At 38.2% G+C, this 12,772-nt stretch overlaps 1 protein-coding gene across 4 annotated transcripts in view; it reads left to right on the forward strand.

Moving 5' to 3' along the window:
• The window catches only part of LOC150087593 (uncharacterized), a 107,943-nt gene that overhangs the window by 85,687 nt on the left and 9,484 nt on the right, over window positions 1–12,772 (forward strand). For all 4 annotated transcript variants that reach the window (XM_090372156.1, XM_090372157.1, XM_090372158.1 and 1 more), the window contains 2 exons: window positions 1,325–1,385; window positions 12,115–12,137. In XM_090372156.1, coding sequence (XP_090228282.1) covers window positions 1,325–1,385; window positions 12,115–12,137 — 84 coding nt within the window. The remainder of the gene's footprint in view (window positions 1–1,324; window positions 1,386–12,114; window positions 12,138–12,772) is intronic.

Consider the following 12,772-nt stretch of genomic DNA (forward strand, 5'->3'; position numbering starts at 1 on the left):
CTTGAAAGATGATATCTGCTCTACAATGTCATCAGCTTTTGCCCCTTGCAGACATACCCTGGTCCTGTTCCACCTATTCTTTTTGCATAATATATTACCTGTCTCCCTGACAATAGTCACAGACAATAACTAGCTCCTGTGGGACTAGTGCATTCTGCCTTGCAGATTGCTCCTGTGTTGCTTGATGCATAGGAGTGAGTTCTGGCATTGAGTTGGGCAGCTGAGATCATGATGAGCTCTCATATTAATTTCTTCAAGGGTATCTATGTTACACCTCAAATTCTCATAGATCCCCATCAGAATGCCGAGTTGGCTCCTAATTTTTTCACAGTTTCTGCACCTAGCACACACACAAAGACATCCTCCTTGGCTAGATCAGGCCTGTTCTAGAAAGGTCTGCAAACATTTCACATTTTGCACATTTTTTTGGACTGTGATGCATTGGAGAAACACCCCCTATGGTTCTCCCCCGAGCCACAGTACTACCGCTACTTTGTGTTTTGCTGCTCTAGTCTGGGTCATGATTCTGTTTAAGTACAATTTAATTAAAAATGAAATTTAATAAGAATCATAAATTTTACTAATTAATTGATAATACTATACTAAGCTAACAGATTTCTCAGATTTCTATTAACGTATTTTGCTATCTAGTTTTATGTTAAACCTTACACTATCAAGTTCAGGATATACATTACTCTATTCTGTATCATATAACAATGGCGGGGCGCCTCCGTAGCCAGGTGGGCAGGAGCAGCAGTGCGTAGCACACGCTTCTTGATTAGACCGGGGTTCGAGCCCGTGACCACCAAATACGTAGGATGCGGAAAGGTCAGGGAATGACACCGCATATCCCCGGAGCAATATGGCCTTAGTTGCTAATGCTCCTAAAATCCAAAATAACAACAACAACATAACAATGGCGGCAAGTTACGAACGGTAAAATCTATGGACACTAAGTATATTAACCCTTGAAAATCGCTATCTAAATTCAAAATAAACCATGGAGCTTGACTAGGACTAGAAAGCTACTTATAGAAAATAATTTAATGTAATAATTAAGTCAATAAAATGGCTAAATATAAATAAAAACTTAGCATTTGCCGGAGCTGCAAAATCTTGTCCAGCACATGGATAACCTCGTACCCAAGTTTCTTGTATTGATAATTGATGATTCAGTATTGATGATTGAAAATAATTGCTTACTTATTTGATGCGTTTCTTATATTTATTTAATACTTAGTTTTATTTGGTAGTAACACATGCATAGTCTCATATTGATTTTTGCTTCATTTAAGTATAATGGCTAATTATATGTTTGTTGCAGACCCCAATCTGATGATGGAAGGAGAATGGCAAGAGAAAATCTTACAAAGCTCATTGAGAATGTAAGGATCAGATTTTTTTTATCATAAATTTTTTATCATATTGATCTCTTTTACTATAGAGTGAGGCAGGGAAATATAATTTTAAAAACTCAGTAATTAAATAATTTGTATTTGTAAAAGTACATAACGTGTAATCTTAAAGTACATAACATGTCATTTATTTTTTTGAAGATGGCATCCTGTGATGATCTCTTTCTCTGCACTAGCATTCTTCTAATCTTCCAGACATTTCCCATAATGTGGCAAATTCAAATGCTGACAAATCTTGGGACTTGGGAGGCCATTCTTCTAATCTTCCACATGTTTCCCATAATATTAAGAGAAGGGCAATGAGATTGGTGAGGGGAACAGAGGGTGCTCTTACCAAGAAAAGCTTCAGTTCTGCAAATTGTATCATCTGGAGACTAGGCATCTGTGAGTTGAGGTGATTAAGGTGTTTAAGACTTTTTGAATTGCTTGAGCAAACTCGTTCTTATGGGATACTTCTTCTTGCTCAGATTATGCACCTGAGGGGACATAAATTCAAATTGAGGTAGGATGGTTGCAGAATAGATGTGCAAAAGTTTGCCTTTGGCCAATGTTTGGTTGATTGCTGAAACAGGCTTCCATCAATTTTTGTGGAAATGGATAGTTTGAATAAATTCAAAGAAGACCTAGACAAACTATTGGTGGGAATGGATAGGTGAAATGTTTTTTTTTTTTTAGCTGATTCTCTATATGCCTGCTTTCTTGCATTTGCTACTGTTAATATTAATACTAATTAGCTAGTGCAGTGGTTGCTGGTAGAACTTGTGAGGGTTTTCTTCCATCCAATAACAAAAGTTTTGTTTATTCACAAAATGTTTAGATGAAAGTGAGTTTCATCAGGAATTTTATGTGTAAGGAGATTGTGAGGTTTTATTTTTGCAGTACCAGTACTATATAAGGATGGAAATTTAAGTCAGTCCTGGTGCAATATTTGTCATACACTTCTATTGGATGAGTTCAACAACACTGCATACCACTAAGCAGTGTGCTTTGAACCCTGTGCGAGAATGGTCGGCGCCTCCGTACCCTGGTGGGCAGGAGTAGCAGTGCATAGCACACGCTTCTTGATTAGACCGGGGTTCGAACCCTTGACCACCAAATACAGAGGATGCGGAAAGGTCAGGGAATGACCACCGCATATCCCCAGAGCAATATGGCCTTAGTTGCTAATGCTCCTAAAAACCAAATAACAAAACAAAACAGCGAGTGGTCCTGATAATTATGATGTTTTCTGCTTATTCCACCCAGGGGCTCCTTTTTGAGAGCAGAACCAGTTTCTTCAAAATTAATTACTCATGTTTTAATGGCATGAATAGATGGTACAAGACTTTTAGTTTTAAGTTTAAAGTGAATGCAAAATAAACCTTGAGTGGCCGCATAACTGTTGTTGTTTTTGTAAAAAGCCTTGATTGCGAAAGCACTTTTTGCACCACTCTACTGTTCCATGGTTATTAAGTAGCATGATATGGACAAGCGTATAATGGATGATGCAATCCTGCCCACTATATTAGTGTCCAGAAAGCCAATTTATAAAATTGCTCATTTCCCACCTCCAGCTTGGATTTGTAGTTGAACAGGAACTTTTTGTCTGTTTTTCCCCATTAACATAATTCTTTTATTACTTGTAATAATTTCGAATTTTATTTTATTTTTTTGCTTAATATTATTGTGTTTTATGATAATTTGCACGCACGCACGCACAGTATTGCCAAAAGTATGTCAGGAATAGGCATAAGAGCAATTGAAGTAAGCAGCTCGTTGAAATCTAGCAGTTCGATCCAGTCATTGTGCTCAACGATTTCCAAGTAAAGTGTAAAATGTGTTAGTTGTCTGACGGCACCAAGGGTTTCCCCCATCTTCGTGTTGTATTCTTTGTAAGTGACACAGAACTCGTGTGGAGGCCAGAGATTTAAAAATTGTGTGGGGGAGTGGCTTGTTGTGTAGTGTTACGTTCTCTTGTTTCTCTGACCATTTAACTGTTGGGCCCCTATTGGGATCCACACTTTGCCACGGGGTGGCAGGTCAGGCATCCAGTACATTAAATAAGTACTCTGGCAGGCTCCACCACCTAATTTCCAAGGATTTCAGTGGCAAGGCCTATAAAAAAAAGAAAGAGGTGGGATGAACACTAGAATTTGGCTGAAAGAGATTTACAAGAAAGCAGTAGAATTTAATGTTGATTAGAATTTGGTGGCATTGTTAAGAGGCATACTCAATCGGTTTAGAGTGTTGTGGGGGAGACTGACTGGGGGAAACCAGGTAAAGGATGGTGATGATAGAGTAGGCATTCCCAAAGAGGTCAGTGGAGATGAGCCCACCAGGCGAAGTATGGGGGAGGCAGGGAGGGGAGAAGACAGAGACCCATCTCCTCCCTCCTCTGCCTGGGGATGGGGTTTTAAAGGGACCGGGTTATAGTACCCAGTTCAGATCACCATTGGCGTGTCAGCAGCAAAGCCACAGTATGTCTTCGTCGGTGATGGTTGTCAGGTCCATGTAGTGTTGAATCCGGTAGGAAGGTCAAACTGCCCATCCCACTCTGGAGGTGGGATATGTTAGCTGGCAGTGGGAAACCCACCAGACGAAGGGGTGGAAGGGACACACATTTACTTCATTCATAATCTGCATTCTCCTCTATTTACATTCTATATCTCAAGGAACTGCGTGACACACTCATGTCTGCATGGTACTCCATTTCTGCACGTTTTCAGCATTTTGTTCAATCCATGTCTATTTTTTTTATATACCTTTTCTTATATATTATAAATTTTTCCCCCATTGGGTTATATATATTTATATACATACATACATACATACATACATACATACACTGTGCTGCCACTTTATTAGGTACGTCTACCTAGTAGCATGTTGAGCCTCCTTTAAACTTCAAAACAGCCTGAATTCGCCTAGACATGGATTGAACAAAATGCTGAAAACATTGTGCAGAAATGGAGTACCATGCAGACATGAGTGTGTCATGCAGTTCCTTGAGATTCAACGGAGGTGTAGGTCTGCAGCGAACAGCCCTTTCCTCATCCCAAAGATGTTCAATAGGATTGAGATCTGGGACTGAGCTGGCCACTGCAGCAAAGAAAAGTCATTGTCATGTTCCTGGAACCGTTCCATAGTGATTTGGGCTTTGTGCACTGGTGCATTATCCTGCTGGAAGTAACCATCTGACTAAGGATAAACTGTCAACATGAATGGATGCACTTGGTCAGCAATGATGTTTAGGTATGATGTGGCATTCAGATGTGAATCTATGGGTATCAATGAACCACCTTGCACAGTAGTCGTCAGACATGATGGGTTCATGGAGGCATGCTCTCTTGTCCTTCATTGATAACAAAGGTATGCTATGTTGCTGTCTGCTGTTGTAGCCCATTTGCGACAAAGTGCGACTAGTGGTCCGTTGTGATATTTTGTTCTTTGCACCAAGGTTGTATTTGACGTGATGTGCGACATTGTGGCCCGTCTGTTTGCTTGCACAATTCTAGCCATCCTCCTCTGACCTCTCTCTCATTAACAAGCGATTTTCTTCCACAGGAGTGCCGTTGAGAGGATGTTTTCTGTTCGTTGCACCTTCTTGATACACCCTTGAAACTGTGGTGCGTGAAAAGTTCAGGAGAACTGCTGTTTCAGAGATACTTTGTCCAGCATGTCTTGCACCTACTACCATGCTACATTCGAAATCCTTTAGATCACTCCTTTTCCATTCTTGCTACGGTTTGTATGCTTAACTGATACTAGAAAGGTTGTTCTGCTGCATTTATATCCACAACTGTGGTCATGTGACTTGCAACATTGTGGGACAAACCATTTGTGTGTACAGCAGGGGTGTATCTAATAAAGTGGCAGCACAGTGTACATATAAATGTATAAGGCACCACCATCGTTGTTATCATTATTATTTTTATGTTAATCTAATTTAATTTCAGGTTATCTGCTTTTACCTTGCTGGCTTTCTCAATTTTTTCCCTGGTAATTACACTTGACAGGTCAGCAAGGTAAAAGCAGATAACCCGAAATTAAATTATGGCAATATTTCTTACAGATTGCATCAGATAAGATTGACACACATAGGTGATGTAATATTGCATCAGCTGTTACTTTCAGCTATATAATCATGCTCTGCAAGAGTTGCAGTCATTCCTTGCTTGTGTCAGGATGGCAAGTTATGTGAGGAAGGATGTTCTTCCCTGCATATTGCTTATAGAGTGTCTTGTAATCAGTCGACAGTGAGTAGATTTCTTTCCAAACTCAAGAATACTGGTTCTCCTGATAGGGAAAAAAGGAATCGGATGCAAATGAATCTCTACGCCAAAACAGGACCACGTTTTGAAGCGCTTATGCCTTAAAAACCGTAAAGCTTCTTCGTCTGAGCTGGAAAGAGAATGGGAAGAGCATACAGTAGGGGTAGCAAGTGCAGTAACAGTCAGAAGACTGCATCTTCAAAAATGGACTTGTAGCCCATTGTCCTAAGAAGAAGCCCCTCCTCACACAAAAAATGAAAAAGGCCCGATTAATTTGGTGTAAGCATGTCAAATGGACCTCCGAGCAGTGGAAGTCAGTTATTTTCTTGCATGAGAAGAAATTCAACCTGCGTGGCTCTGATGGCAAACAAATGATTCTCCGTAGACGTGGTGAAGAATACCATCCAGACTGTATGGTGTCTACAGTGAAATTCCCTACCAGCCAAGTGATATGGGGATGCATTTCATATTGCGGAGTAGGTCACCTGCAGTTTATAAAAGGTTCCGTAAATGCCGATGGATACCTGGCTATATTGGAAAGCAAATTTCTGCCAAAATAACTGCATCTTTTAGGACGACTCTGCTCCTTGTCATCGGGGAAAAAGTGTAAGTAGGCACTTCTGTGGTTACATTAGCTTCATTTCTGCATTAGAGGTTCGACAGTAATGGGTTTCATTTGTTACAGGTGAAAAAATGGTTGGAAGAACGGTCCATTATAACTGGCCGGCCAGGAAACAGCCAGGACATGAATCCTATAGAGAACTGTTGGCATTGTGTGGAATCTGCAGTTGCCAGAAAGAAACCAGACCCTTCATGAACTTCAGGAAGCCATAATATGTGTTTGGAACCATGAACTATCAGTTGATTATCCTCAGAAATTGATCTTGTCAATGCCTCGACGGTGTGCTGCTGTCATCAGGGCCAGAGACAGTTCAACTAAATATTAGTTTGCACCTGGTGAACTTTTCATTTCGTTTTCCATTTAAAATGATAAACTGAAGCAAATTCTGATAACATAACATTTTAGCCATAATTGTCGTGTTTACCAAAACTGTCGTATAAAGGTTGCAAATACTCATTTTGGAATATTTTGAGAGCCCTGGCAAATATTACTTAGATTTGCCTTGGGGTTCATATAAAAAAAAAAAAAAAACATAATGTAATGAACCATTGCAAAAAAGGGTTGAAGAAATGTGAAATTCCTAGGTGATGAATAGTGTGTGTATACATATATACACACTGTTTTTCACCCGCTCATTCATCTTTTTCTCACACACCGGGTGGGATGCAATGATGTGTAATGTAAATTTAAATACTAATTAAAACTAGGGTTAGTCTGTACTTAACTGTAGCATTTATGGTTTGTGTTCTTTTTCTCACACATTTTCACTCATTCATTCTTCTGGCTTTCATTTCATTTGTTCGACTCTTGCTTTCTACACTGCACTCTCTGGACACCTCAACTTACTGTTATTCTTTAGTTGTGGTGGTGCAGGCCTAGCAACAAGTTTTTTGCAGGCCAGGGGAGAATGCAGTGAGAGTGTTTGTGTTGTTAATAAATGTTTGTTAGTATATATAAAGTAATGTAAGTTATTATTAACTTTGTATTCTTTCTGCCAGTTACATTTGCTTTTCCGCTCATCTCCATTTACTCTCTCTCTCTCTCTCTCTCTCTCTCTCTCTCTCTCATGCTAGATCACTCTTTCTTTTACCAAAACTGCCATTTATTCCCTTTTACTTAATGATTTATGATTTCCAGTGGGAAGTCATCACACTCCCACTCTTATTTTTGCTATCGCAGTGCTTATGTCACACCAAACTGACTCAACAGTGCACTGTTCATTTATATCAACTGGATGCACTTTTGATTTTATGTTTTTCTTAATTAACAGCATAACATCTCCTCCCTTCCTACCTTTTCTATTGGCTCCTCCGTAGCCAGGTGGGAAGGAGCAGCAGTGCGTAGCACACGCTTCTTGATTAGACCTGGGTTCGAGCCCGTCACCACCAAATACGGAGGATGCGGAAAGGTCAGGAAATGACCACCGCATATCCCGGAGCAATATGGCCTTAGTTGCTAATGCTCCTAAAAACCAAATAACTAACTAACCTTTTCTATCCTTTCTGTACACATTGTACTCCCCAAATTCCAATTCTGCACTGCTTATATCAGTGTGACACCATGTCTCTGATATCCCAACAATATCTGCCTTTGATGTCTTGACCAACACTTCAAATTCATCAAATTTATTTACTATACTTCTAGTATTGGTATACATGCACCTATTCTTATTCTTAGTTACCCTAACACATTCCATATACCACCCACCTGTTTCACGTTGACTGCCATCAGTCCTTGAAACCTCCAGCACCCCTCGCCCTGGCCGCTGCTTATTCTAAGAGAAGTAGTGCAAGAATCACCTTCATCTCTGCCTGCAGCTACTTTTAACCTTTTAGTCTGTGAATCACCCAAAGCTAGCAGTTTTTGACCCACCTAACACTGCCTCAATAGCATCAGCAAATATTCTTGCACCCTTTCTATTTAAGTGTATCCCATCCCTGTAGAGGCAGTCTGTCCTGTTAACAAGCACAGACCATGCTGAAAAAAATTCTACCCCATGAGCCTTGCACTTTCCCTCCAGGGCCGAATTGATTGACAAGGTTCTCATTATGTTCTCCCTCCTATCGTGTCTGGGCAGAATTGCCGACACTTTCAAAGGTCAGGGAATGACCACAGCATATCCCCGGAGCAATATGGCCTTAGTTGCTAATGCTCTTAAAAACCAAATAACAACAACAACAGATACTTTCAAATTTAACCCTAACTCACGACCTTTTTGCAACATTGACCAGTAATCACCAAGTGGAAACGTCATGGTGCTACTACAGTCAGAAAATGCTTGGGTAGACTGCAGAAATTGAGGAAAAGAGAATGGAGAGCACTAAGAAAAATTGTATCTTGATCATGTCAATCCTCATTGAATTCTGTTAACCTAAGGGTTCAGAAAGACAGTGGGAAAGTGATATTAGTACAAGGATAAGATGTAGGGCTCTATAGTATCAGATTTTACAAAAGCTGCAGTATACGAGCCAAACATCACAGAATTCAGTGCACAGCATTGACTTACTTAGTTCTTAGTGACTTTCTTATCCATCTTAATTGGAATGTTGGAAAGCTGTGTTATGGTGATGAATCATTGTGCATAGGTTTCCAATCTCTTGACCATGTTTGGCATAGGGTTCAAATCTTTTGATCATGCCATTACAGATGCAAAGTTTGGTGGAGGTGCTCTTACCATTTGGGATTATTACTTGTGGTTTGGTTAGCACCATTGATCATTGTTCCTGGAACAGTGAATGCCTTTGGGTACATGCCATTCTGGAAAATAATATTCCGAAGTATAGGGGAGAATAATCCCCCTGTTTTATTTTAGCATTACAATGCAGTACCACAGAGATTTTAGTAACTTGGTTTGAAAACATCAGTGTGCATAACATTCATTATGCCATGAGCCTCCACCTTCAGCTACATTGAACCTTCGGGGTGAACTGAAATGGCTGCTTGCATCCAACACGACTGTGATCAGTAGCCAAATTCCTTGCTGTGCTGAAGGTGGAATGGATCAAAATACTAGTAGGGAGCTAGTGTAAGAGTATATTGCTACTGAATGAATGAGGATGTTCTGTAAACATGGGACTAAGCCAACCAGATCTGGTATATAATAGGCTAAACATTACCATGATGGTGTTAGGACAAAGCAATAAAGAAGGACAAATTTGTACCACTGGTAACCTGTGCACCTACTGGAAATAATGCATTTGGTTGATGATATTTTCATTTACCTGGATTACTGTATTACAGATTAATTTTTGTCTTAGTGTTTATGTCTTGATAATTTATATTTATCCCATGTAACTTTCTTTCTGCTACTGTCTTCCTCATTTTAATGATTATTCATTTTTCTCGTAAGTCTGAAATAATGCTTTAAAGATATAAAAAGGTGAATGGCTACTAGAGTTACTCTCCGGATACTTCCCATTTATAATTTGTATTTGTTTGGTTCTATGCAAGAACATTTGGCTCTATGCAAGAACATTTGTTAAATGTTCTTGCATAGAGTTCACATAATGCCTAAAACCATAATTTCTCTTGTGAAATTTAATCCCTTTCCTTACCCTCTGCAGCAGTTCTCTTTTGATATGTTCCACATTAGCAGCCTATGATTGCTACCTGATACTGCTTCTTTAATTCATAAGTTCTTTATCACTTTATTGCATGAAGTAATAGTTATATGGTTCAAGGAATCTCTAGGTTTTTACTGCTCAGCACAAAGGGAAAGTAGGAGTACCTGTATATCTCACTCCTCGTTCAGCTGCAAATTCATCAACAGTTAGCTGGATCAGGTATGATCTAGTTGACTGCTGATGAATTTGCAGTTAAATTGATACATAGGAAATGTGGTTATGAGGAGTGAAAAGTTGTGGGGGGAAGATTATGCAGTGGAAATTCTAATGAGTTTTATCCTATTAAGTCTTGAGAAGAAATTTCGGATAGCATGACTGTATAGCCACTTATGTTTGGGACTAATGGAGTGTACTGTCATATGTATGTTGGAAGGGGAAAGAAATTAATTTTTATGCCATTTGTGTTTCGGCTTGTAAACTTGCATGAGATATTTGGTTGGATCATTTCCACTCTAAGAGGACTTTTAATATCAAGGGGTGCGTGAACATTATATCACTCAATACTTATGGAGGACAGCATATGTTATGGGAATACGATTAACTTTTGAATGGCAAGGGTTCCAAACAGCAAAGATTTGGCAGAGTGTTTTTACCAATGAGAAAGTAGACTTTATAAATAAGCACAAGCCCTTTTTTTTTTTGCATTGCAGCATACTGTGAAAAATTTGTAATTAAAATAATATGCAGATCAAATGAGGTTATTTTCCTTCATTAGCCAGATCTTCACAATAGCAATAAAGTATCTGACAAAAATAGTAACTGAAACAGTTTTAGGATTTTGTTTTTTCAAGCTCCTGCCATTCTGGAGAAGAAGACATAGGAGGAAAATAAAATTAAAAAAAAAAAGGAACAACTAAATTCATTCCTTGGCTATTCAGTTTTCAGTAAATCTTTTGGCTTTTTTTGGTTTTTGCTGAAGCAGTTTTGTGAGTTAGTAATATAATTTTGTGAGTTTAAAATCTATTTCTTATAAATGATTAATGGCAGAAATCTCTTGTGAATTAACATACAGTTGTCAAAAATGGCACACCTTTATATGTAGTTCAGAAGTTCCCAAAGCACCAACAAATGAATCATTGCTAAATAACTAATATTATTGTATGCATGAAACATAGAAAGCCAACTAACAAGAAGAGGACAAGCAACCATCTCACATGCTGGATCAACTATGAGGGTCACTCTAAAAAGTTATTTACCTTGATAATATAGATATATAATCAAGGTAACTTATTTTATAACCACCCGGTATATATATTCTTTTCAGTTCGGTACCTTCCTCCATTTCAAGGGCAATGAGGAAATACCTGAAAAAAATTGAAAAAGCTGTTTACAGCTTCCTTGAAATCATCAATCTCATGCAGATGTTTCTTCAGATTCTGAAGGAGAAATAAATGTAGGCTCAGGTCTGGACAGTGTAGGTTAGGTGGTTTAACTGCTGAAATCTAGAATCTCTCAGAGCAGCCGTTTTGTGGGACTTGTGTACAGAAACAGTGCTGTTAAAAAAACAAGACACCTTGTGTCAATTTTCCTTTTCTCTCTATTTTATTATGGTCCCTCTTAAATTTTTGAGAATAGAGAATTTCATCATCAGTTATGATTCTCGAAAGAAATCCTTGTGAAATGCATCATCCACAGATTAATTTTTCTCACAAATTTGACAATTGGCCTCTGCATTCTTGGTGCCCACTGAGAATTGATCTTTGACATGTCTGTATGGAGGAGGGCAAATACCATTGTCTGGCAATCATATATTTGTTCTGTGTAATCGTGCCTTAAAAATTTTATCTGGTATTCAGAAGGGGGTGCATTGCCATATACAGCTTTCGTGAATAACCTTTTGGTCTGTTTTCTTCTTTTTTGTCAAAAATTCAATGACATTGAGGTATTCTTTTTTTTTTGGGTTGGCTACATTAAATATCTTCTATTCTTCTTTACTTTACTGTATTGAGCTGCATCTGTGCAAAAAGACAGACATTTATGAGAGTATGATAAAAAAAATAAATTAATAAAATTTTTGTTTTTTATGTGCCAAGCATTTACCTTTAAACATCACTAAACAATAGTAGTTTATCATTTTAAAATTAATCAAACATTTTTATTTAAATAAATGCAAATTTTTAAAATTTCATGTTTTTACTGACATTACAGTTTAGAAAAAACTTTATATGGATTGTATACTAATGAGTTCATATTATTTTTTTCAGTTGCAACAGTTAAGTTTATCCATGTATCCTTTCAAATATTTACATATTAAAAGATGACGAGAGAGAGAGAGAGAGAGAGAGAGAGAGAGAGTGAGAGTATCTTTTGTATCTTCAGTTTTTACTGAAGATGCAGAAGGCTCAATTAACTTCTAGCGACTTTATTAGGACCATGAAGATGTTTTTTTTTTTTTTAATGAAAATCCCAAACACAATAAGTATTAGAACTTATAATACTTTTAATATCATGCATGGGTTGAAGGTTGAGAAGATGAAAGAAAATATTGTTGACATTAGACTTGAATTTCTGAAGATTCAGGAAGAAGAAAAGTTTGTTCTGTGAGTTTGAAGTTGAACAGTAAAAGGATACTAACTGGTTACACCATGTGTTCAGAATGGTTTGGAAGAGACAGAGGATATTATAGGAGCCAATTCAGGAGAACAGTGCCCATGGAAGTATCTATAGAAAAGACATAGAAATCCCACAGGTCATCCCATTTTTCATTCTTGTAATGCCAAACAACATGAGCTGTGTATGGCCATGAGAGAAAGGCTCCATTAGAGAAGAAACCATCACTAAGTTGTGATCTGAGGTGGTGATAGAAAAATGTACAGGGTGTCAGACATCTACTGCATAATAAAAATTCTATTTCATATGTGA

The sequence above is a fragment of the Mastigoproctus giganteus genome, chromosome 4 (genome assembly GCF_048544385.1).
Source record: "Mastigoproctus giganteus isolate SK-2022 chromosome 4, ASM4854438v1, whole genome shotgun sequence".
In the NCBI taxonomy this organism is placed as follows: domain Eukaryota; kingdom Metazoa; phylum Arthropoda; class Arachnida; order Uropygi; family Thelyphonidae; genus Mastigoproctus; species Mastigoproctus giganteus.